The sequence below is a fragment of the Peromyscus maniculatus genome, chromosome 5 (assembly GCF_049852395.1).
Source record: "Peromyscus maniculatus bairdii isolate BWxNUB_F1_BW_parent chromosome 5, HU_Pman_BW_mat_3.1, whole genome shotgun sequence".
NCBI classification, from domain to species: Eukaryota; Metazoa; Chordata; class Mammalia; order Rodentia; family Cricetidae; genus Peromyscus; species Peromyscus maniculatus.
Genome location: NC_134856.1, coordinates 11,797,187 through 11,824,820, shown reverse-complemented (window position 1 = coordinate 11,824,820; position 27,634 = coordinate 11,797,187). Strand labels below are relative to the sequence as shown.

The window sequence follows — 27,634 nt, the reverse complement described above, 5'->3', positions numbered from 1 at the left end:
ACTGGGGACAAGTAGCCTGTTGGCCAGTTCTGGACTACTGTCTGAGTAGTAGCCATGATATGTTATTGAGAAAACAACAAACAAGGAATATTGATGCTCAAAAACCTGCAAATGATCCCATCTAATCAATAAATATGTCCTAGTTACTGTTCAATTACTGTGATGGAAGGCCATGACTAAGGCGATTTTAAATGAAGCACTTAATTGGGGGTTTGCTTACAGTTTCAGAGGACTAGTTCATCATGGTGGCAGGCTGGCAAGCAGGCAGGTGGGCATTGCACTGGACTAGTAACTGAGAGCTCACATTGACCACTGGTGACAGGGAAAGAAGCAGTGGCAGAGAGAGACTGGGCCTGGCATGGGTTTTGAACTATCAAAGGCCCCAAACTTGCCCACCTCAATCAACAAGTCCACACAGTAAGAGCAAAGACATGAGGAAGTACTTTAGCTATAAAACAAATAGCCCAAGAATACGTGAAAAGATTCTCTTATTAGCAATCAGAATCATGCAAATCATGACAAAATTCCATTTCACTAAGCAGATTGCTTCTCAAAAATGTGTCTTCATGTTAATTGCCAGTCACACACTTAAGCTGACTCTCTCTCTAAAGGTCACTGTGCTACCCCTAGCTTTGAGGGTGTCTATCTATGAGGGGTGACTACATTTAATATCTTCATTTGAAGAAAGGTGTGGCCTTGTGACTCATCAGTTTCTTACCAGTCACATCTTTGGAATTGATATGTCCTGTGAGCACTTGGATTCCAAAACCTTTTATCTGCTTTTCCCTTGCCATAGACAAGAAGACAAATATAATCAAGACTCTGTTTCAGACAAGCAGCCATGCTCACTCTTCTAGACTCTGGTAGCACTAAAAAGTGAAAGAAGCCTGAATAATTTAATAGAGCAAAGAGATCCTAACTGCCTTGACTATACACCTATGTAGCTGGACTTTTTTGGACCGCCAGCTCCCAAATAATGATATGGAGAGTTTTTATTAATAATTAAAGGTTGGCCTTAGGTTAGGCTTGTTCCCAACTAGCTCGTAGAATTAAAATTAACCAATATTTATTAATCTACATTCTGCCACTTGGCTCATGACCTCTCCTCCATACTATGTATCTGACTTCTCCCACCTCTTGTTGGCAAATCTCTGCCTCTCCTAATCTTCCACAGTATTCCTCTCTCTCCCTGAAAATAACACCTCTTTCTGCCTAGCTATTGGCCATTAGCTCTTCATTAAACCAATCAGAAAGTGCCTTAGGCAGATGAAGTAAAACCTAGACATCTTCACACAGTGTGACCAAATATCCCACAACACATTTACACAGTTAAATGAGCAAGAAACATACTTTTATTGAGGCATGGAAGCAAGACCTTTGTGATCTCAGCACTGCAGAGGCTGAGAGAGGAAGATTGTTGTGAGTCCAAGACCATCTAAGTGAGTTCTAAGTCATCCCAAGCCACAGTGAGACTGTCTCAAAACAATAATGAAAATGACATTGAAAATGGTAATAATAATATAAACATCCATATTTTAGATTTAACTTTATTATTATTACTAACACTACTATTATTATCATTTATGTTTGTTAATTTTTATTTTTTGGTTTTTGGGAAGGGTTTTCATTCATGTTTTTAATATAGGGTCTCTCTATGTACCCATGGCTGTCCTGGAACTTACTATGTAGACCAGGGTGGCCTCAAACTCACAGAATTCTCTGCCTCTGCCTCCTCAGTGCTGATTTAAAGTTATGCACCACCACATCCAGCTTTCTTTCTCCTTGCTATAACTTGTGCCTTAACTAATATATTGGTCAATTCTATGTGTTTTTTCATAATGTGTGCTGTATCTCACTCCCCACTGGTCAGAACACGAATACCACAAGATGACAGACACTTGGAGCATTTGGTGTGCTATTGTTGTTCAGGACAGCAAAACATCTCAAATTTAATATGAAAAGAACAAGTACTTTGTGGTATTTTAATGCACTGCAATACTATATATCAGAGAATATTGGTGTAGGAGTGAAGTTATAATTACTGATATTAATTTAGTATTCACACTATGTAGCATTATTAAATGGGAAACAAAGTCATAAACAATCATGGCCACCAGTCTCAGAAAAATCACTTTCAGTGCTAGTACCTTGAACAGGAATGAAAAAATAAGGGCCCAAAACAGGGTCTACCATATGAAGAGCTTAGAGGTGGGGTGGAGAGATGGCTCTGTGGCTAAGAGCACTCACTGTTCTTGCGGAGGACCTGGGTTAGTTTCCTAGCATCCACATGGCCTCTCCTGCAGCTCATGTTCCAAAAGATCCAGTGCCACCTTCTGGCAATGGCAGGCACTGCAAGCATGTGGAGCTCAGACATACATGCAGCCCAAACATAAATACACATCAAAGAAAATACAGAAATCTATGTTTTGTTTTGTTTATTTTTCTTAAGAGTATTTATTGCTCTTGCACAGGTCTCAGGTTAAGTTCCTAACACCCACACTGGAAGGCCTGTGATTCCAGCTCCAGGATATCTGATTCCATCTTCTGGCCTCTGCTGGCACCTGCACACATGTGCTACACACAAACAAAATGCAAGCACACAATACAAATATAAAAACAAATAAATTTCAATAAAAAGATTGGGATTTAACCTTCATGCCCATAGAATTTCTATTTTTTATTCCAAGACAGGGTTTCTCTGTGTAGTTTTGGTGCCTGTCCTGGAGCTCATTCTGTAGATCAGGCTTACCTTGATTCTGTAGATCAGGCTTACCTTGAGCTCAGAGAGATCCGCCTGGCTCTGCCTCCCAAGTGCTGGGATTAAAGGCGTGCGCTGCTGCTGCTGCTGCTGCTGCTGCTGCTGCCACTGCCGCCGCCGTCACCCAGCTAGAATTTCCATTTTTTTTTTGTGATATATATTTTTTATTTTACAATACCATTCAGTTCTACATATCAGCCATGGGTTCCCCTATTCTCCCCCCTCCCACCCCCTCCCCTTACCCCCAGCCCACCCTCCATTCCCACCTCCTCCAGGACAAGTCCTCCCCCGAGGACTGTGATCAACTTGGTAGACTCAGTCCAGGGAGGTCCAGTCCCTTCCTCCCAGACTGAGCCAAGTGTCCCTGCATAAGTTCCAGGTTTCAAACAGCCAACTCATGCAATGAGCACAGGACTTGGTCCCACTGCCTAGTTACCTCCCAAACTGATCAAACCAATCAACTGTCTCACCTATTCAGAGGGCCTGATCCAGCTGGGGGCCCCTCAGCCTTTGGTTCATAGTTCATGTGTTTCCATTCATTTGGCTATTTTTTTTAATAATTGAGTAAAACTGAAATTTATTATATGCCACAGTCGTCCTAGGGACCTCCATGCTATATATATAGCCTCTATGGTTCTATGGGTTGTGGTCTGATTGTTCTTTATTTTATATCTAGAATCCACCAATGAGTGAGTACATACCATAACTGTCTTTCTGGGTTTGGGTTACTTCACTCAGGATGATTTTTTCTAGTTCCATCCATTTGCCTGCAAATTTCATGCTTTCATTGTTTTTCTCTGCTGAGTAGTACTCCATTGTGTATATGTACCACATTTTTTTCATCCATTCTTCCATTGATGGGCATCTAGGTTGTTTCCAGGTTCTGGCTATTACAAATAGTGCTGCTATGAACATAGCTGGTTCAACTGTGAGTCATACATTGCATGCCTTTAATCCCAGCACTCAGGAGGCAGAGGCAGGTGGATCTTTGTGAGTTTGAGGCCAGCCTGGTCTACAGAGCGAGATCCAAGAAAGGCGCAAAGCTACACAGAGAAACCCTGTCTCAAAAAAACCCAAAAAACAAACAAACAAATTTTCACTGAGTGAGTATTCTGCCTACATCTACTTTGTTATGGAACTGAAGAGGATTGGTATTAGTTCTTCTTTGAAAGTCTGGTAGAATTCTGCACTGAAACCATCTGGTCCTGGGCTTTTTTTAGTTGGGAGACTTTTGATGACTGTTTCTATTTCTTTAGGGGTTATTGGTCTATTTAAATGGTTTATCTGGTCTTGATTTAATTTTGGTATTTGGTATTTATCCAGAAAATTGTCCATTTCTTCCTGGTTTTCCATTTTTGTGGAGTACAGGTTTTTGAAGTATGATCTGATGATTCTCTGGATTTCCTCATTGTCTGTTGTTATGTCTCCCTTTTCATTTCTGATTTTGTGAATTTGGGTGTTCTCTCTTTGCCTTTTGGTTAATTTGGCTAGTGGTTTGTCTATCTTGTTGATTTTTTCAAAGAACCAACTCTTTGTTTCATTTATTTTTTGTATTGTTCTCTTGTTTTCTATTTCGTTGATTTCAGCCCTCAATTTGATTATTTCCTGGCGTCTATTTCTCCTGGGTGAGTTTGTTTCTTTTTGTTCTAGAGCTTTCAGTTGTGCTGTTAATTCATTGGTATGGGATTGCTCCATCTTCTTTATGTGTGCATTTAGAGCTATGAATTTTCCTCTTAGCACTGCTTTCATAGTGTCCCATAAGTTTGGGTATGTTGTACTTTCATTTTCATTGAATTCTAGGAACTCTTTAATTTCTGTCTTTATTTCTTCCTTGACCCATTGATGTTTCAGGTGGGTATTATTCAGTTTCCATGAGTTTGTGGGTTTTCTATAATTTTTGTTGTTATTGAGTTCTAACTTTAAGGCATGGTGGTCTGATAAAATACAGGAGGTTATTCCAATTTTTTTGTATCTGTTGAGATTTGTTTTGTGTCCAAGCATGTGGTCAATTTTTGAGGAGGTTCCATGGGGTGCTGAGAAGAAGGTATATTCTTTTGTGTTAGGATGGAATATTCTGTAGATATCTGTTAGGTCCATTTGAGTCATAACATCTGTTAGGTCCTTTATTTCTTTGTTAAGTTTCAGTCTGGTAGATCTATCTTTTGGTGAGAGTGGTGTGTTAAAATCTCCCACTACTAATGTGTGGGGTTTGATGTGCGTTTTAAACTTTAGTAGTGTTTCTTTTATGAATGTGGGTGCTTTTGTATTTGGAGCATAAATGTTTAGAATCGAGACTTCATCTTGGTGGATTTTTCCTGTGATGAATATGTAATGTCCATCCTGGTCTCTTTTGATTGATTTTAGTTTGAAGTCTATTTTATTAGATATTAGGATAGCTACACCAGCTTGTTTCTTAGGTCCATTTGCTTGGAAAACCTTTTCCCAGCCCTTTACTCGGAGGTAGTGTCTGTCTTTGGAGTTAAGGTGTGTTTCTTGTATGCAGCATATGGATGGGTCCTGTTTTCTAATCCATTCTGTTAGCCTGTGTCTTTTTATAGGTGAGTTGAGACCATTGATATTGATGGATATTAATGACCAGTGATTGTTAATTCCGGTTATTTTTTTGGTTGTGTTGTGTTGTCCTTCTGTGGTGTATGTTGGTGTAGGATTATCTATTGCTTGATTTTTCATGGATGTGTTTAGCTTCTTTGGGTTGAATTTTCCCTTCTAGTGCTTTCTGTAGGGCTGGGTTTGTGGACAGGTATTGATTAAATCTGGTTTTATCCTGGAATATTTTGTTTACTCCGCCTATGGTGATTAAGAGTTTTGCTGGGTATAATAGTCTGGGTTGGCATCCATGGTCTCTTAGTGTCTGCATGAGGTTTGTCCATGATCTTCTATCTTTCATAGTCTCTATTGAGTAGTCTGGTGTTATTCTGATGGGTTTGCCTTTATATGTTACTTGGTCCTTTTCCTTTGCAGCTCTCAATATTTTTTCTTTGTTCTGTGTGTTTAGTGTTTTGATTATTATGTGGCGAGGGGACTTTTTTTTGGGATCCAGCCTATTCGGTGTTCTGTAAGCTTCTTGTATCTTCATAGGTATTTCTTTCTTTAGGTTAGGAAAGTTTTCTTCTATGATTTTGTTGAATATATTTTTTCTGTGCCTTTGAGTTGGTATTCTTCTCCTTCTTCTATCCCTATTATTCTTAGGTTTGGTCTTTTCATGGTGTCCCAAATTTCCTGGACGTTTTGTGTTAGGACTTTTTTGTCTTTATTGTTTTCTTTGACTGACGAATCTATTTTCTCTATCGTGTCTTCAGTGTCAGAGATTCTCTGTTCCATCTCTTGCAATCGGTTGGTTATGCTTGTTTCTGTAGTTCCTGTTCGTTTTGTCAGGATTTCTATTTCCAGCATTCCCTCAGCATGTGTTTTCTTTATTGTCTCAAATTCATTTTTCAGATCTTGGAATGTTTCTTTCATCTGTTTAATTGCTTTTTCTTGGCTTTCTTTGATTTCTTCCCATTTTTTGTTCGTTTTTTCTTCCATTTCTTTAAGGGAGTTTTTTATTTCCTCTTTAATGGAGTTTTTCATTTCCTCTTTAAGGGAAGTTTTTATTTCCTGTTTAAGGGTGTTTTTTATTTCCTCTTTAAGGTAGTTTTTCAATTCCTCTTTAAGGAAAGTTTTTATTTCCTCATTGAGGGAATGTTTTATTTCTTCTTTAAGGGCCTCTATCATCTTCTTAATGTCATTTTTAGGGTTGATTTCTTCTGTTTCTTCTGTCATGGTATGTTTAGGTCTTGCAGGTGTAGAATCACTAGGTTCTGATGTTGCCATATAGGTCTTTATGTTGTTGCCTGTATTTTTGCACTGGCGTCTACTCATCTCTTCCTCTGTGCGGTGCAGGTGGTGTCTGTGTCAGAGAGTGCCTCTCTTGTTCTAATTTTTAGTCTTGGTTTAGTAGGGGTTCTTGGTTAAATTGGTGCTATTGGCCAATTCTTCAGGGGCAGCTGATTTCGATTGGTGAATTATATACTTATGATTCTGGTGATCTGGTTTGGTGTCTGGGTAGCGCCTTCTTCTGTGTTCCCAGGTCACGTTTTGTTCATTTGTCAACTCCTCAGCTGATCTTGTTTCTTCAGACTTTAAACTGTAGGCATCTGAATCCTCTCCCAGATGGGTTTCAGCTGAGCAGGGTACTCTCACCAACACCTCCAAGTTGTTGGGTTTCACAGGATCAGCAGCTGGGCCCTGGGTTGTCCTCAGACGGAGTGTTTAGATTCGTTCTGGTTCTGACCCACGGAGATAGCTTCTTCCCCAGATGTTGGGGTTAGGGGCGTCCCTGTTCCAAGCTGCGTCTGCTTGTCTCCGTCCCTGGGCCCGTCTACCTCAGCGGGCCACCGCTGCAGGCCTACCTGCGTCTGCTTGTCTCTGCCGGGCCTGTCTACCTCTGTGGGCCGCCACTGGGCCTGAATGTCTCTGCCGGCTGCCGCCGGGTCTGAATATCCTAGAATTTCCATTTTTAACTCCACCAGGAAACACATTTCATTCAAAGGAGATTCTAGTCTCAAGGATGTTATAGTTAATTATACAATCATATATTTGTCATGAGGCCTCCTTGCATCATATAATTGACTAGACTGGTTTAAAAAAAAAGTCCTTTCCCACCATAAACTTTTAGCTCCTAATAGAAACAGTTGTCATTATCCATTGCAGGTTATTTGGGAACGGTGAATCAGATTCCATGAAAGGGACATGTACAGTTTTTAACTATACTTGTAAAGTCCATAGAATGACATGGAGTCATATCATCTTAAATTGATGTTCCCTTACATTTCATCTGGTACTGTAATGTACCTTGCATATCTCAGGTAGCCGAGTGGCCAAGGAAAAACAGATTTTCCGAGGTCCTTCCTGTACATGTCCCATAGAGAGAAAAGTGGAGTTACGGTGGGGTTCCCTTCCTAGGAGATGCTGCAAAGAATAGCTGTCCATTCTGAACAACCAATGTGTGTTATTTAAGTCAGTATGTCTCACTAATTTCACCACATAAAACACATCTCTTTTTTTCTTTACTAAGAATTTTTTTATTCATTTTACATACCAACCATAGATTCCCCCTCTCTTCCCTCCTCCTGCTCCCCGCCCAACCCACCCCCCATTCCCTCCAAAAAGGTAAGGCCTCTCATGGGGAGTCAGCAGAGCCTGGCACATTCAGTAGAGGCAGGTCCAAGCCCCTCCCCCTGCATCAAGGCTGTGCAAGCTGTCCCACTGTAGGGAATGGGCTCCAAAAAGCCAGCTCATGCACTAGGGATGGATTCTAATCCTACTGCCAGGGGCCCCTTAAGCAGACCAAGTTATGCAACTGTCTTGCTTATGCAGAGGGCCTAGTCCAGTCCATAGAGGCTCCACAGCTGTTGGTCTAAAGTTCATGAGTTCCCACTAGCTTGGTTCAGTTGTCTCTGTAGGTTTCCCCATCACCATCTTGATGCCCCTTGCTCTTAGAATCCCTCTTCTCTCTCTTCAACTAGACTCCTGGAGCTCAGCCTGGTGATTGGCTGATAAAGCACATCTCTTACTGCTTCAGGTTTTCACTTATGTGGCTCCCAGATCCATTCTCTACAGAATTACCTAGATTCCTCTGTGGGATCTTCAGGTAATCCCCAAAGTTCGTGTTAGCCAACTCAATCTCTTCACTGCACATTTGCTAGAGATGATAACAAGTGGACATTAACTGTTGGAATTCTATACTCTTATACAGCAGGTTTACTTTCTAATGGCTTGGAAAAATTAGACTTTTTTCTTTCAAATTCTTATTTCTCCTTCCTTCCTTCTACTCCTCCTTCTTTTCATGTCCCTTCTTTATTTCTTAAAAAAAAAAACAAAACTAAAAACATGGCCTCATTATGTTGTAAGGCTGACCTTGAACTTTCCATCCTCCTGCCTCCTCCTCTCCAGGTACTCTCTTGATTCTGTGTTTTGATGCTGACTGACATACATGACATGGCCAGACTCTACTCCAAGTTAACACATGCCTCTCAATGGTGGCTTGGTATGCTTTGTCTCTGACTAAACTTGTTTTTTTTTAAATCTCTTTGAATAACTCCTACTTCATCTGACAAATTTCTTCTATGTTGATCTGAGACATGGTTTTGTTTTTCCACATTCTTTATTGAATTACAATTTGATTTCCCAAGAACTCAATTATTATGGATAAAAATAAAAGCAAAGGTGACTCCATTGACATCAAGACAGCCAAGAAAAAATGTGAAAAGCTTGAACATTTCATGAAGCAATGAATTCATATGAATGTTCATGTCGTCTGCAATTAGAGTCAAATGTCCTGAGGTCTGAGAAAATCTACATTCTTCATAGATAAGAAAAACCATATCCCAGAGGCAAACAAGAGACCTACCCAACAGGAATCATGGAACTAAATGCAGCTTATGGCCATTCACATGAAAGCACATATTATTACCAGAGAAGAGGGCAGCCCCAGGTAGCCTTGTTCTCAAAACCTTTGCAGGCAGCCACAGAGATAAAATCTAAGATCTTGAGTCATTTTGTCAAAATGATCAAAATACTATCCCAGGAATTCTGAGGTAAATGAGATTGTTATCAGGGAAATGTGATGTAGCAAGAAAGAACAGTACCCCAGAGTGTTGGGCTCATAGTTGGAAGGTGAAAAAAAAATCATCTATAATGGAAATCGTTCAGAGTCATCCATGAAACCATCCTAGCCAATAAGAGTTCACACTTGTGGCTTTATTCATTGCCATTGTGAGGCCAGCTGCAAAGCTAGGTGAAGGAGTGGAGGGTAGATCTCTGGATGCCTCCTCTAGCGCCACGGGGAGCGTGTGGGGACCTCAACAGCTCAGCATTGCACCATTGTTCAGACCTGCTCAGGGGTCCTGCCCTGAATGCTGCTGCCTATTATCTGCTCAGGCCCCACCTGGGATCTGCCATGGCTGTCAATGCCCTGTAGGCTGAGGGGATGGCAGTTTCCATTCAAGTCTCTTGTTGGAACTTGATGGGTGGTAGCAGCCCTCAGACTGACTGGGTTCAGCGCTGGCAGATGGAAGCACAAGAGTTTTCTGCTGCCTTGGTCACAAGGTGCCCTGTTCCTCTTCTCCACTGACCATTGGTCGCTGCTGACCCGTGGCAGCCACCACAAAACAAGCACCCAGAGCCATGTCCCCATTGTCCAGTCCTTGCCCTGAACTGGACCTCAGATAGTACCTCATAGGGAGTGGCTGCTGCTGGCCAAGAGGGCTTAGGCAAGGTGGGGACCTGTTGACATAGAGGTCAGAATACTAGGCTGACCCCATCTCTACCCTCAACCTGGAACCAACTATGGGCTCGTCCTGGAGATGGATGCCCCTTGTGATGCCCTGGCTGGTACTCGCTGTGCCTTGATCTGCTGGGGCTCCACACAGTGGCCTATATCTGGATATCCCTCAGAACCTAGGGACGAACTCCTTCCAGCCTTCCATGTGGGTTCAGCTGGGCTCTTTTCCAGGCCTTGAATTCCAGAGTTGAGTGTAACCCTGATAGAATCCAGGGTGTTGGACCATAGGAGGGAAACGGAACATTTGATTCTGAAAGAAATGCCTGTTAAAAATCAAAGGAGAATGAAGCTCTATAGTTGAGGCAGGGAGAGAAAGTCCTTGAGGAGTGTGAGACCACCCTGGGTACCATAGGAAGCCCCTGCCTACATCATCAACGTCAGCCTGATGCCGACCTCTTAAACACACCAAGTGCATCCGATCATCATTATAATCTGTTCTATTCAGATGGTCTTTATTGTTCTTGTTTTTAAGTGTCATGCTATATGGCCCAGCTGTCCTGAAACAGATGGCAATACTTTTTGCCTCCTCCACAACACCTAGTTTTAATCAAGTTTAACAGAAATCATATTCAAAATCAGAGGCAATATCTTACCCATCTTTGATTTCACCATAGTATTGTATTAAAAATTATCGGTATATTGTGCTGAGATATCCTGACAAAAGCAACAGAAGATACAAAGGACTTATTTTGACTTGCACTGGAGAAGCAGTCCATCCTGAGGGAAGGCATGCTAGCAGGAAACTGAGCATTTTATCCTCTGTAGACAGGCAGGGAGAGAAGAATGCTCATCTTCAGCTTTTGTTTAGCATTTTTCTCAGTCCTGGACCCAAGACTGGAATAGAGCCACACATGGATAAGGTGGGTTTTCCCATTCCAATTAACCTAATCTAGATAATTCCTCATAGGCATGCTCAGAGCCTTATCTCCTGGATGATTCTGGATTCTATCAAGTTGACAACATTAACTATCATAGTGTCCAATCAACAGTCAATATAATGTTGAGTATTAGTGGCTCACCATTACTATATTTGAGCATTACTCTCTAAGGTGAACATTTGCAAACCTTCTCACAAGATCTCTACAAGGTGGATATGGCTGTCTTAATACTACAAATGAGAATCTGGAGATGCAGTGTTCAGTAACTGAGGTGTTACAAGGACATAATTCCAGAGCTCATTTTCCTGCATCCAGATTAAGTCTTCTTTCCCACTGTCTACTCTATTTCCTATGTGCCTGTAATCTCTTGACTGGGAATCAGGTTCACATTCAGCAAGATGAGTGCTTCTAATCATGGTTCTCTATCAATGGATCTTGTTTCTCATCTTGTTACTCACTGTAATTGTCTTTCTCATATTTGTGAACCAAATTTATTCCATGACTTGATCATTCTGAATGGCTGTGACTTAAAGAATAGAAAGTCAGTGTGACCCAGGTTCCATAGGCTACCTGAACTTTGATTCTCACATTCTCTGTGACTTTGCTCCATGTGGTGGCTGCTTTCTTAGCCCTATGGTGTTGTCCAGTATCTCCTAATTTACATATTTTCACTCTTCAGAGGTATGTTATAAGACATGTGTCTGATGCTAAGATTCTTGCCCTTTCTGGGTGGTCCAAGTTTCTATAAGTAGAGCTTTGTGTACCATCTGACCATTTACCTGGGAGCAAACAGGAGTTTTCAGCAGGGGTCTGGCAGATACAAAGCCTCACTTACTGAAGTATTACTTTCACCCAGTGGTAAATAATTGTACTGGGTCTCTCCCCGCCTCTCTCTCTCTCTCTCTCTCTCTCTCTCTCTCTCTCTCTCTCTCTCTCTGTGTGTGTGTGTGTGTGTGTGTACATGAGTATATATATATATATATATATATATATATATATATGAATGAAATAGGTCTCCTGTCTTCCTCAATCTCTTTGCACAGGGTCTCTCCATCAACCTTGAGTTCATCCATTGGCCTAGAGGGATTGGCCAGTAAGCCCCAGGGAGTTCCCTGACTCTGCCTTCCCAGCAATGAGATGATGGCCACACACCATCACACTGAGAATTTTTCACATTTCTTGGAGTTCTGATCTCAGGTCCTCATGATTTCATAGTAGACACTTGACCGACTGATCCATCTTCCCAGATTCTGAAACAACTTTTTAAAGTGGTAAATGTGACATTCATTTTTGGATATAATTATGGCTTCAATGTGGACCAATTTGAGCATCCAGTTAAATGCAAGAAAACCTTTTTGTCCCCATCAGGGGTATTAAAAATGAAGTGTGTGTCGATGTTCATAGCAGCACTATTTGTAATAGCCAGAACCTGGAAACAACCTAGATGCCCATCAATGGAAGAATGGATGGAAAAAATGTGGTACATATACACAATGGACTACTACTCAGCAGAGTAGTAGCATGAAATTTGCAGGCAAATGGATGGAACTAGAAAAAATCATCCTGAGTGAGGTAACCCAAACCCAGAAAGACAGTCATGGTATGTACTGACTCATAAATGGATTCTAGATATAAAATAAAGAACAATCAGACCACAACCCATAGAACCATGGAGGCTATATATACAGCATGGAGGTCCCTAGGACGACTGTGGCTTATAATAAATTTCAGTTTTACTCAATTATTGAAAAAAATAGCCAAATGAATGGAAACACATGAACTATGAACCAAAGGCTGAGGGACCCCCAGCTGGATCAGGCCCTCTGAATAGGTGAGACAGTTGATTGGCTTGATCAGTTTGGGAGGCAACTAGGCAGTGGGACCAAGTCCTGTGCTCATTGCATGAGTTGGCTGTTTGAAACCTGGAGCTTATGCAGGGACACTTGGCTCAGTCTGGGAGGAAGGGACTGGACCTGCCTGGACTGAGTCTACCAGGTTGATTGCAGTCCTCAGGGGAGGATTTGCCCTGGAGGAGGTGGGAATGAGGGGTGGGCTGGGGGTAAGGGGAGGGGGTGGGAGGGGGAGAATAGGGGAACCCGTGGCTGATATGTAGAACTGAATGGTATTGTAAAATAAAATAAAATTTTAAAAAAAACTTATTACAAAAAATTTAAAAAAAAATGAAGTGTGTGAAACCCTACCAGTCTGCTAGGTTATATTCATGGATCAGGCCAGAGCAACAGAACACAGACTGCTTTGAACATGCATACTGTACTGTCTCGACTCCAGACTTTTTAAACTGTTTGCACTTACGATTTCAGTGGATTGCACTTTAGGATCAAGTCCTGGAACATTTGAAAATGTGTGGCCTTACTATTGATCACCAACATCAGAATCAATTTAGATTATTGGTTCTGAATCTGTCAGTCTTGACACTTGGGGGCAATAAAGGACCCTTTCACACGGGGTTGCATATCAGGTATCCTATATACCAGATATTTACATTATAATTTATGACAGTAGGAAAGTTATAATTATGAAGCAGCAATGAAATAATTTTATGGTTAGGGTTCACCACAACATGAGGAATTTTATTAATGGGTCACAGCATCAGGAAGGCTGACTACTGCTTTAGAATCTGTTTAAAATTCAGACATACTATTTTACAATTAAGATGCCACTTCTAGGCATTAATGTGAAAATAAACCATCTGGAGATCTTGTCCTAATGCATGCCTGGTGCCTTTGGATGGTCACCTGAGATTCGGAATTTCTAATAAGCTCCTAGGAGGCCATGTCAGGAAGGCTGGCATAAAAGTCATTTTGAGGAGCAAAGAAACCTTAAGGCCTGACTCTTGAGTAGGAAGAAATTCTCCAGGTGGATCTCTTCCTGTGAATCTTTGCTCACAACTAAAGGACATTAAAAGATTATACTTACACGTTTTATTACTCTGGAGACAGTGAAGATGTTGTCATAGATGTTTTTCATTTAATGTGTCTCTAAAAAACCTAATTGTTCCTTTGGTAAATTTTTCATTTTCACCTTTTCATTTGTAGGACTGACACAATCATCCTCATAGATGTGTGAGGGGGTGAAATGCAACGTATGTCTAAAGCACTGAGCACTGAGGCTGCTACACACTAAATACCAGGTGAACACAGGCTGTTGTCAGTGTCATTGGGACTATGTTCACACAGAGGGGTAAGGCCCTATCTTATGGAGCAGTCACTGCTGAGGACTGCCTTGACACAATGTGCTTATTTTATGGGTGTTTCTGCCTTTTCTGTATGCCATTTACATATTTTACAGAACAAAATCTATTCAATGCCTTGGGCTAGAGAGTTGGCTTTTGTTCTTGTTATTGTATTGTGGTTGTTGGGGTGTGAGACAGACTGTTGCTATGGAGCCCTGGCAGGTCAGGTGCTTACTATGTTGCCCAGAGTGTCCTTGGATTTGCAGCAATCCTCCTGCCTGAGCCTCCCAAGTGCTAGGATGACAGGTGTGGCTCACTATGCCCTGCTTCTTCAATTCAAATAAAAAATATATATTAGGTAATTATGAGACTAAACCACATGACATTTCTGATGCTTGATTATTTCTGTACATGGAAATGGTAATATCATGTAGTCCAGCCTTATGAACTATGAGTCCAACACTCTATTGTCTGTTGTAAACAGATCATTCACTCATTCTTGACTCATTCACTCTTTCACCCATTCATTCCCTCACACTTCTCTCATGCTGTTGTTGCTTCTTCTCCTCCTCCTTCACGCTACTTCTTCATCTCTCACTCAGTATACACACACACACACACACACACACACACACACACACACACACACACACACACACACATTCTGCAGCAGCTCTCACATAGCTCTGCACAGCCATCTCTCTCCACACCGCTGCTGCTGCACCCTCACTGCTAAACTCTGGACAATCATAAGTTACATTTTCAGGGCCCTACCCATTCTCAAAACACAAGATAAGTCATGTGGTTTCTCCTAGGCTAGTAATGTCACATTGACCCATGCACGTAGCTCTGAGTTGATGAGGGGTCCCAGATGGTAAACAATTGGCTGAAACTTGAGGGGTCAGAGCAAGAGCAGAAAGGGAGCTACTGCAAGGACTGTGTCTTGATGTAAACAGTCTAGCCTTGATTTAGCAATAAACAATACCTGGGAATTAGTTTTTGTGTATATTCTGTAGAGGCAGCTTAATCTGTTTTGGACCAGTTATAAGACCTTTTCAAAATGTGTAAAACACTGTCTTTGAGACTGAGGATACTGTTACTTTCCTGTGTCAGTAAAGAAGAATATTCTGGTATTATTTCTATATATCAGAATTATACAGCTTAAACAGAAATCCACAGTTAAATGTGTGCCCAGAGTTGTAAAACACACTACCAAAGGGCTGTGGAAAGCACCCTACAACTGTTCGTATTAGGGAGACATCACAGTGGCAATGACAAACGTGCAGACAGAAAACAACCAGTTTCCACAGTTAGTGCCTCAATGGCTTTGCCAGGTGGGGCTCCATATCAGGGAATTACACATCCAGTGGGTGGACCTGTCAAACACTGGTTATCACCTGAAGTATACAGCCACGGCCCTTGGCAATGGATGGAGACACTCACCTCCTGAAAGTTGTCCTTTTGCCTCTACAAACACATGCTGTGACACATACTTGTATACTTACATACATGTACCTACTCACACACACTCACATACAATTACTATTTAAAATATAAAAACTTGACTAATGTAGGTTCTGTATTGTTCTGAATTATCAACCAGAGAAGACTACTCAGATAACAGGTTCAACAAATAGAAAGTTTTTATTAGCTGGCTGGCAACCACAATGGGTATTCAGGATCCCAGTGTAGCCCCCCCTCCAGTTTTTCTCAGGGTGAACTTTTAACTACAAAAATCATGTCCTGGGTGGATATACTTCAGGAAACAAGAACAGTTAGCCAGATGTGGAACTACAGAAGCCAAAAAGCAAGTTAGTACATTAGAGACTTTCCCAGAACTATGGACTTTGATGGATTAGGTCTTTCTGTTTTGTTGTGGCAGGTGATGGGTAGTGTGTATGGACTGAGTAGTGTGGCCTGAATGGTGTTTCCACCATGACGTCAGTTGTGCTAAGGTCTGGGATCCTGTTACAGAATTAGCTGATTTCACCCCACTCCAGTCCAATGTAAATGTCCTGCAGTTATGTGAGGCAGGTCAGGGTTAGAGATAATGCCTATGAGGTTAGATGGGTCCAGTGCATTTTAGACTTACACTATTTTATGTTATGGTGGATTAACCATGATGCAGTTTTCTCCAAAGTCAAATAACAGTTTTACTCTGACTCTTTACTCCTTGACTCTGCAGTGGGTACCTGTTCATATTGGAATCTAATAACCTTCAGCTTAATGACTCCTAAGCATGAATTTATATATCTAGCTATGGCTTTAGAGGTGCAGGGCCAGCAGTAATCAGAAGGAACAGGAGGGCTAGAAGTCCTGTAACAGCTGACACTACATGTTCCAGGCAGGAGGAACCTGAGTATGAAAACAGAAACTCTGCATTTCCTCCATGCAGAGTCTTTCCCCTTCTATATGGTATTTTCCATGCATAGCCTAATTAGCTCTAAGGATCCCTAAGTGGTTCACATAAAAGCAGCAAGTTTCTCTCAAGACCATACAGTAACTCCCATATTCTGTATACAGCAGGTCATGTGGTCCATTATTTTTCAAGCCTACGTCAGCTTAAGAAACTACCTTTTACTCTAACTTTGCAATAGACTTTTCCAGTACAAATAAATCCTAACATTCTGTATTCTGACACCCTAACTTCCTCTAGTTACAATCAGCCATGCTGTGCTGGTTGCACCAAGAGTAGCTCCAGAAGTTTCTAATCCTAAACTTACTGTGAGGGCTACAATATAGGCATCTGAGAGGTTGAAGGAATTTCCACTTTGAATCCTGAGACATAAAAGGAGGCAACGTAATCAGACATAATAACATACAATATATTAACATCACTTGGATAAAACAGGGTCAGTCTTCTCTTTAGTGGACCTTGGCTGGTCCTGGTGATAAGTCCATCTCTCTCAAGCAGGATTGCTGGCTTCCCCTGCACCAGGGTCTCCTTATTCCTCTGTGATGCCCTTGATTTGGGAATTGTGTGTCCAGGTGTGGATGCCATCTACCTTGACAGCAGTGGGGATGGTCAGGATGACCAGAGAGGATCCCTTCCAGCAAGGTCCTAATTCAGCACTTCCATGTCTCTTGGTCCACACCCTATGTCCTGTCTATAAGGTGTGTGGATGAGGTATTGGACTCTGGAAGGTAGCCTTAACTGAGGAGGCCACAACCTCCTGAGTCTGCTGCAAAGTCTACACAAATTAAAGCAATGGATGATTAATAATTTCAATATCTGCAGGAGGATATTAGGAGGCCTCCAAAAAGGATTTCACATAGAGTCAGTCCTTTTCCATATGGGACCTAAAGAGGGCAATGGGAAGGAGTCCCATCCATCCTTTGCCAGTCTCTAAGGGTAATTTAGTTAAGGTCTCCTTTAGGGTCCAATCTATCCTCTTTACTGTCCTAAACTTTGGGGATGAGATAGATGCACAATTTAATTTCCAATTGATCCCCAGAACAGTGGAAATATTTTTAGTGACCTTGGATGTAAAGACTGGCCTGTTATCTGACCCCATGGATAATGGTAATCCAGACCTAGACATTATTTCACTTAAAAGTTTCTTAACTGTATTCCAAATAGTCTTGCTGGAAAAGCTCTCTACCCATCCAAAAAAAAGGTGTCCACAAAAATAGGCAAATACCTGTATCCATATTGTCCTGGCCTAACTTCTGCAAAATCTACTTCTCTGACTCTGCCTGCTCCTAAACCTTGTTCTCTAATCCCTGGGAGTGGCATCAGACCTGAGGAAGCATTTGTTTGATGACAGGCTTGACATCTGGAAATAATTTCTCAAATCATCTGGTCCATTCTTGTGAAAAAGAATCTTTTCATATAAGTTCAGTTAGCCTGATTTTTCCCAGATGAGTCCCTTCATGGAGTTGATGAGTCAAATGTCCCCCAAAGCTGTGGAACAACTGTCCTTTCATCAGTTTGTTTAAGATAACGTTGGGTGGATGGGGGCGTCTTCTGCATCCAGGTTCTCTGCTACTTTAAGGTCCTCTTCTGAGTGATATGGCTTATCAGCAGAAGGGGGTCTGGGGTGGAAGGCTTTTTTTTTTTTTTTACTGCTTTTGAGGCAGTCTCTCTGGCCACCTCATCAGCCTATTTCTGTTATCTCTATGAATCTACTTCATGGTGTATGGTAGCAACTATTTTTGTGGCTGAAATTGTAGCTAACAGGACTGAGATCACTGTTTTATTTTTTTTTTATAACATTTCCCTCTGGTCTTAAGAGGCCTCTCTCCATGAGGATAGTCCATGCTCATGTGCAGTGGGAAAGGCCTATCTACTATCAGCATTATTTTTATAGTCTTCCTCTTCCCATTAGAGAGCCTCAGTGAGTACAACAAATTCTCCTGTCTGAGATGAAGTCCCTGGGGGAAGGATATCTGTCCAAAGATGTGATCTATGGTCACTTCACCTGCCCCAAGATACCTTCTTCTTCCCTAGATGAAACTGGTACCACCAGAAACCATGGGAAATGACCAAAACTGATTGATTACATGGGACATCTATCACATCTGGCCTCAGTTCCTAAAATGTGGTGTTGACCTGGAAGCCATCAAATTGGATGGCAGCATCATTGATTCTGGCAGCTGTTTGATGAAATGTGATTCTTGTCTAATCTAGAAACCAGGTCTGACAACAGGAGAGTTAGTCATCTATTTGTCTGGAGTCCTTCTCAAGAGAGGTTCACTTCATGTGGGGCCATCATCAAGAGATCTTATCCCAGAGTCAGCTTTTTCACTTCCTTTGTTAGGAGAACCATGGTGGCTATAACTCCAAGACATACTGGTTATCCTGCTGCTACTGGCTCCAGTTTCTTAGAGAGGTAGGCAACAGGACATGACCAGGGTCTCAGTTTTGTGTTAGCATCCCCGGCAATGCCTTTACTCTCATCCACAAATAGGTAGAATCACATGGCTACCTCAGGTAGGGCTGATGTTGAAGCCCAAACCAGAGGCTACTTTAACTCCCAAAGTCCTCCTCCACTGCTGGAGACCAGCTCAAGGCTTCCTCGGTGCCCCAAGTAGAAGGTATAATGGCTTGGCCAACTCAGCACACCTGAGTATGCAGACCCAGCAATAATCTACATCCAAAGGAACATCTAGAATTATCTTTGTGTCTGAGGATTTGGGATCTGAGTAATTGACTGGATTCTGTGAGTGGAAAGCAATCTCTTCCCTTCCTGCTGTTCATCCCCAGGTACTTAGTCTTAGGGGTGCAGAGCTGAGCCCTTATTGTAGAGACCCAATGTCCCTGTTGTTGCAGTGTTTCTAATAGTCAATTTGTGGTGTGGAGATATTGATCCTCAGATTCTGCTGCCAGAAGGAAGTCATCCATGTATTGCAAGAACATGACATTTTCAGTCTTGGATCTGAATGCTTGCACATATCTGTGGAGGGCTTCATCAAACAGTGTTGGAAAATTTTTAAAACCTGGAGGCAATCTAGTCCATTTTAATTGGTCATTGTTCTATTTTCCATATCTATTTATTAAAAGGCAAATATCAGTTGACTTGATTTAATGAACAGAAATACCGAAGAAGTCATCCTTCATATCTAGCACTGTAGACCTGCATATCAGGGTAGAAGAGGTAGAAAGGGAGTGAACTCAAGAGTCTGTGTGCATTAGGATCTGTTGGATGAATATCCTGTCCTCTCTTGTTTATCTCCTGCAGGTCTTGTACTGGCCTATAATTCTCTGTTCCTGGTTTTCACACAAGCAGCAATGGAGGATTCCAAGGGAAGTGGCAAGGGACCAATGTGCCAGTTTCACGAAGCCTGTTAATATGAGCTTTGATTCCATGTTTTGCTTCCTAAGTTTTAGGATATTGCTTACCTAGAGAGGAGTAGCATTGCTGTTCAGTTCTACTTTGACAGGTGTTTGGAGGAATGCTAGTCCTGGTGGGTTTGTTTCAGCACAGAAATAAGAACATTTTTAATAAGTCTAAATCTTAATCCAGAAGAGGGTTGTTTAATAGGATATACTCTTCTCACAGTGGCATGGTTAGCATAATATTATTTAATAATTTTGGATGTTTTAAATCTATTAAGACCTCATCTTTTCAAAATGTGTTTCTGTCCATAGTTTGTGGTGCAGATCACTTCCAGGAGAGGGTGTTCCCAGGAATGAGTGGGAGGCTGTCCCCCTTTGCATATCTACAGATTTTAGGTGGTCCAGGAGCAGATCTGTTAACTGGTAGCTCCTTATATTATCATTTCTCACTTATTGGCTTGCTGTCCATTTTAGAACCCAGCAGGTGGCTCCCATGACATCCAGATAGTTAATGGGAGCACTCACACACACTATCAAAGTAATCCTGGGATCTGGGGCAGCAGAAACCAGATCTCATCAGTCTGTCCATAGCTGGTACACAGATGCAGACCTGTGTTGTCTGTTCAGGCATTCATTTTTCAAGAGGTCCATTTTCCATCAGAGTGCACATCAAGTACATCTTGGGCTTTTGTCTTTCCAATGGCTGGTCTCCTTGCCTTGTGCATATTGGTTTTTCCCCAAAAGCGTTCATTTTTTATGTCGTCTTCACTCACTCTTTGTCCTTCCCTTGCAGATCCTCAAAGCCAGGATCTTTCTGGTTGGTAGGTGGCCACCATAACCTTAGCTGGTTTCCTAGTCCGTCCATCCTCTCGGGTATTTTTCTTATGATTTACCTGGGAAACATTCTCAACTAACTCTGACAATACTTTTCCTTCAACCCTTCTATTTTCTGAATTTACTTCCTAATTTCTATCTTGTGCTGACTGGGAAACACAAGCCAAGTGAATAAATAGTCTCTGGTCTCCTATGGTCTCCAGCTCAGTTGGAGTGTAGGTCTGAAAGGCCTCGAGGAGGCAAATGGGAGTCATCTGAACCCAGAGTTTTCTGGCTTACCTCAGATAAATTTGTGGGCTGTCTGGTATTGCCCGGAGACCCCCCTACCAGAGTCTGGCAAAAGTGGTTGAGAGACTTCCTACCTCACCAGAACTTAGGTCCCAATCCAGCTGTTTGGCAGGGAAAACTTCTTTGATAATCACAGGCTCAGTTGCTGATTGCCCATCATTTCCAATGACCTGTTTCTGGGCTTGCTGATGAATTCTTTCTTCTCCTAGGTTGTGAAGAGGGTTTGAAGTAGCTGCTGACAGTATGACCAAGTTAGCTTGTGTTTGTAAACCATCATTTCTTGTGGAGAAATCAAGCTTTGGGGGCTTTCCTGGGAAAGGGAGGTTTTTGAGATTTCCAATTATATAGATAACTATATAGTGGTGAAAGGACCATGTATCGTAAGTGACTGGTGACTTTCTCTCATTCCCTCCTTTTCCCTCTCGGTTGCTCCCCGTGAGAAGGTCTGTCAAGAGGAGAATGGCTGGATTAAGGGACCAAAGTGAAGCACACTGGGGAGATCCAAGGGAAATTTATCCTGTTGCAACCTACCTGGGGGAGTGAGAAATGACTGGGAGAGTGAGAAGGGCCATTGGATTGTTTCACTTTGTGGCCTGTACTGGTGCAAAGGGTGGCAGCCATTTTTCTACTCAAGGAGAACTGATAAGACTGTGGGCCAGACATTGTCCTACCCTTTGATTTCATTTATTTCTTCTGAAATTAAAGGGTCTCTTTGAGGGAGAATTTGGCTGGTACTTCCTTATCAAGGATGGGGAATCCTGTACCAGGAATATCCAGGCCAGAATGTAGGACAGTATGTCCAAATGCCTTCGTTAACTAAAATCTCCATGGTGTGCCCTCTAAATAAGAGAAAGGCTAAAGGAGCCTTCATCTGGATAGCCCACATGGAATAAGGCCAATCAAAGGAACAAAAAGTAACTGGTTTTCTTACATAGACCTGTTCGCCAGACTCCTGAGTTTTTCTCTGGTAGTCCTAAAAGTAAGATTTCATCAGGTTCAGAGGGTCTCCTGAGTGAAAGACTTTTGACCCATCATTTCAGATTTTTCAAAAACAATAACACACAAAACAGCAAAGTGAAACAGAAAAGAAACATCAGACACTACAACGTAGAGACCACACCCTTCTTCCAAATTTGTCTTCCAGACCCAACCTAGAGTGCCCAGAGTTCTCAGAGCCCTCAGAGTTAGGAAATAATGCTGCTTTTAGCTTTCCCACAACTATCAGGACTATATGCTAATATAGACAGATCATTGCCTAGACCTCCAGAGGCTTCCAGATGCCTCTTTTTACAATTTCTGCAGTTAAAATCTTGCCGATGGCTCCTGCAAACACTTGACCTTCCAGATTCCTTGGCTTCCAGGCCAGGAACTTACCAGTGGCATCCACAAGAACTGGGACTCTCTGATCTTTGTTTTGGCCCCAGGATGTAAGCCCTCAAGGACTGAATTCTTATCTGTGAGGTCAGGCTTTGGGTAACTGCCATGAGTCCCCCAATGACTAGGCCTTGCCATTCCATAAGCCCCCTGCCTGAGAGTTTCTGGGGAACCAAGCCCAGTCAGAAAAAAACTGACAGCTACTGTCTGAATGCCAAGATCTCACTGGGGCCTCAAAATGTTTTAGGTTTGAGATCATTCAAACATTCACCAGTGTGACGCAAGTTTTGAGTTTTGTAAATTAGTGGCTTTTTATGAAAATGATATTATCTAGGACCAAACCAGAGAGAGTTTGCCAGACAAGGCCCTGGCTATTTTTAGCCCAAGGATTTTAAAAGTAAAGACTGAACTGGAGAGATAGCTTAGCAGTTAAGAGCATTGTCTGCTCTTCCAATGGGCTCAGGTTCAATCCCTTGCACCCACATGGCAGCTTATATCTGTCTATAACTCCAGTTCCAGGGAATTCTCTAACTTTACACAGATATACATGCAGACAAAACACCAAGGAACATTAAATAAAAATAAATTCTTTTTTAAAAATGGAAAAACCCACAAAGATATAATTTGGTGGAGCCATATTTTCTCATGTGCTGCCTGTGTGTTGGCAAAGGTTGACTTTGTAACAGATGTCTAGCAGAGGACTCAGCCATCCAATCAAGCAAGCGTTTCACACCAAAGCAGAACTTAGCTGTTAGCTTGTTTAATCTTGTGACAAATTACCTTGTAGGAATAGCTGAAGCAATAAAATACGTTGCAACAGTCAGAGTTTTTAAGATCACAAGAAAAGAATCTATTTTCAATAAAAGATAGCAACAAAAGGGAGAGAGAGAGAGAGGAGAGAGAGAGAGAGAGAGAGAGAGAGAGAGATGTAACTCTACATACAATCCTCTGTACCGCAGAGGGTAAGAGGCATGGATAAGTCTGTCCAAGGATACATTTTTTCTAGACTTGCACTTCAGAAAAATGAAGTGAATCAACTGTTCTTTCCAATATCTTCTCCCTTCCTGGAGTCAGAGCTATACTTCTGCCTTCTTGAGTTCTGAATCACCTTGGGTTTTCTTCAGCCTCTGGGACAGGCACAGACCAACAGGAACTCCAGGGATGGAAAACAGCTTTGAGACCCTTGACCTGGAGGTTGGTGTACACAACCTCAACTCACCATAAAATGTTACCATAAATTATGAAACTGCATCAAAACCAGCTATGAAACCTGGAAGCCCATAGCCAGGGCAATAGATGAGGCTCACAGCAGCCTAGCCACCATTGCATGGCTACAATGCCAAGTACCTTTGAGATACTTTACGGTTCAGTGTGTTTTGAAAATGTGGGGGTCTACCGGGGTTCACGGTATCCTGGAGCCCCCCTTCTCCCCAGCAGAAAATGCAGTTCCTGAAGTTCATGGAGTTTTCTACACTAGGACTGGTCAAATGCTACTTTAAAAGCAAGGTTAGATTGATAGATTAACCAGCTGAAAAGTATTCACTGATGCTGTGAAAAAAAAAAAAAAAAACAGCAAAGCCCACTGATAAAGAGGAAGACTGAGTTCTTCACCCAGTGGTTCCTGGGTGAAAACCAACATGTCCAGTGTGGATAAGACATCTCCTTTTGGATATAGTGATCCCTCAGCCATCGAGAGAATGACACAAGAAAAGTCGTTGGAAGTGGGCTGACAGACACATTGATGTGGAAATCAGAAAGTTCTACCACAGCAGCCAGCCAGCACCTGAGCAGAGCAATTCAAGTAGCCATTCTACATGGCAACCTCACCAGAAGCATAGAATCATGAACCCTGAAAATCCAGGAAAAGTTTGAAAAAGGAAATACCAGGAAGAGAGACTCATCTATAGGTAGTCTGAAGAGCCAGCCAAGCTTTGGAAGAGGTTGAAACAGGAACAGGATGAAACAGAGATTAGGTATGAAGAGCCTGGCCGGGGTCAGATATGGAAAACCCAGGAAGAGTGTTGGATACAGCTAACGCAGCAAGAGTATGTTGAAGGCCATCAGGAAGAAGCTGTGATGAGGTGACATTGTGCATGGTGTCACAAGCTCACCTACTGAAACACAGGGGAATGTGTTCAGAAACACCACAAGGAAACGTAACTAAGGTTGTTGGAACACCTTCTAACCGGTGATCATGTAGACTCTGACCCTTGCAGAGCTCACACAAGCCCTGTGGACACCTATAAGAAGAACAAAGACTGTGTGGCAGTTTCTATTTAAATCAAATAATCTGCCTGTCCTGTCACAAGAGAATGTCACTAGTGAGTCAAAAGTGGAAAGGAGAGTTAAGAGGATTAAAATTTGGATACATAGCAGAGCACTGGAATAATTCTAGAAAATGACCAGAAGAGGACACCACCCACAGCCAGACATTCTGGGAGGAACCGATTGCCCAATCTGCATAGACAGTGTCAGCAATGGCATGCTATACTACCACATCTTGCTATGTATACCTGAGAAAAAAGAAAAGGCTCTTGAGGACCAAGAGATGGGCAGAGGACACAGGAGAGCTCTGACGTCACAGCAAATGTGAAAAAGAAAATCAGAGGTGCACTAGGTCAGAAGCCAGAAGATGAGATTTTAAGTTGTGCCTTGAACTTGAGAATTACTAGAAGAGTCTTGTAGACACCAAAGGACGGCAAATGGCTAAAAGTGAAGTCATCAATTTTGATATGAAATTTCACATGAAAAGTAATAAAACTCAAGGACATCCAAAGGTTCATTCATTTAGTACTTTCCATTCCACGACATTAAAGTCTGGGGGCTACAAGTCAGTCCAAAGATGGACCCAGGTAGTAAACCTCTTTGCAAAGGAAATTATCATTGTGCCAATACATCTAGATGTACACTGGAGTCTGCTGGTCATAGACCCACAGAAAATGAGTATTGTCTGCCTCAATTTATAGGGACAGAAAATACCTGATATTTTTGAGAAGTTCCACTGGAAGTTCCACTGAAATACCTGTGAGACAGAAGGTGGATGTTAAGGGTTATTTAAGAACAGACTTGAAGTCAATAGGATGAACTTGCTGTGATGAACCACCCCTTTCTAAAGGAGGCCAGATATTTAGAGCTTTTGGTGAACTGGGTCTCATGTGGCTATCCAGACCCCAGGCATCCACACTGACCTTGGTGGTAACAGCAGCCATGGACATCAATCAGACTCTAGCTGCTGCAGTGCTGTGGACCCAATCATGCATGACCCTTGGCAGCAGCTCATAACTGGATGTCACCATGACCCCAGGGAGCAGCACACTCCACTCATATCTACATGCTCCCAAGAGTGGCATGGCAGTCTAACACCAAAATGACCAACCACAGTTGGCAGCCTAGATCCAAGGTATCCCCATGACCTTAGTGGCAACATGGACATCAACAAAGACCCCAGTTGTGGTAGAACCACAGACCCAGAGATAGCTTTAGGCAGCATGAGAGTGAATGTGGAATGTTACAGGGAGGAGAGGAAAAAGATGTAAGTATATGTTAATTGGAACTAAATTAATTTTTCAAAAGGAGCGAGTACCATAGGAGCAAGTGATGTTCCTCCTCCAAATGATGTTCCACTCTGCTGTGGAGCAAGACAGCAAGTGGAGGTCCTTCATAGTCTCTGGTTCAACTCCTGATTTCAGGATCCTGACTTGGTTTCACTGGATGATGGAATGTCACCTGTAACCCAAATAAAAGCGCTCCTTCTCCAGGTGCTTTTGGTCGGTGTATGATCACAGAAACAGAGAAATCATTTAAGACATCTTGCTTCTCTATACATCCAGTCATTGACACACAAAAATAAGCATTGCACCATATAGAAAACATGAGTTGTTACAAGACTGGGAAAGAGAGGAAGGCACACTGAATAGGTCTTATTTCTATCCTCCCCACCCGCTTTCTCATATCATGAAAGCCATCAAGGTGAAGGCTAAGCCATGTTTCCTTTGGGACAAATGTAGGGTAAAAGGGCCACTCAAAGAAACTCACCCTTATTCAGAAACCAGAGACCATAAAAGAAACCCACCCTGGCTCTGAAAGAAGAGCCAGTGAATGAAACACCCTCTGGCTTAGAAACCAGAGCTAGTGAAAGAAACACACCCTGGCCCTGAAATCAAGCCAGTGAAAGAAACACTTTAGCTTTGAAACCAGATCCAAAGCAACACACCCTGACCCTGAAACCAGAGCCAAAGAAACATACTTTATCCCTAGAATCAGAACCATTGAAGGAAATACTCCCTGACCCTGAATCTGAGCCAAAAGGCTAAAAAGGGCCACTGAAAGAAACACAGTCTAGCCCTGAAACCAGAGGCAATTCTGCCTCTGACCAACCATACTGACCAGTCCCTGAGCAGGAAAACCAACCTATCCCAGAGCAGAAAATCTTCTCCCTGAAGAAACTAGGCCCCTAGGAAGCCCTGTATAAGCCCCTTTACCTGCTCAGTCGTGAGCTGTCCTTTTCCACCCTGGCAGAGGCGGCCACTCTCCTGATTCCTCCTTCCCAAATAAATCTCTTTCTTAAAAAAGGTTTGGGTGAAGGTCTTCTTCTGTCATCATGGAGCAGAACATTGGCTGAGAAGTTCCCTTGGCGAGGGCTGGGCAGAAAAATAACAACTTGTCACAGGAGCCAGAGGAGATTGCCACATTTCTGCAGGGGTTTCCCCTTTAACAAAGTGAAGCAGGAGAAGTGACATCTTGGGCCAGAGCTGAGAATAAATAGATACCTCTGTTATAAAGCTCCCTTATGGGAGCAGAGCAGAAGAAGAAACAGATACCTCTGCTGGGAAGCCCCCTTAAGGTAGGGCAGGGTAGAGCAGAGCTCAGCTGTAACAGCTCTCCAAATAGGAACAGGATTGCTACATCTTGCATGAAGACCTTCCCCCATCACATCCCAGTTTCATGTACAGCCTGACTTCATGACAAGTCAGGATACCTTTCTCCCTTCACAGTTGTAGGGAGAGCCTAACTTCCTGACAAATCAGGATACCTATACCATTCCCTCCAGAGCTGTCCCTTCACAGATCCTGGTATAGTATGATTTTCTGACAAGTCAGGACACATTTCCCTCCAGAATTGTAACAACTGCAACAAATACTGCTTAGAGAGCTGTTTCCTTTCTCCTATACCTCTGAGCACTATG

The 27,634-nt window shown here is 42.3% G+C and overlaps 1 protein-coding gene across 2 annotated transcripts in view; it reads right to left on the bottom strand.

Annotated features, from left to right (window-relative positions):
* The window catches only part of LOC102907673 (carboxylesterase 1E-like), a 108,600-nt gene that overhangs the window by 72,183 nt on the left and 8,783 nt on the right, over nt 1-27,634 (bottom strand). For both annotated transcript variants that reach the window (XM_076571701.1, XM_076571702.1), the window contains exon 2: nt 26,931-27,089. In XM_076571701.1, the coding sequence (XP_076427816.1) occupies nt 26,931-27,089 (159 nt within the window). The remainder of the gene's footprint in view (nt 1-26,930; nt 27,090-27,634) is intronic.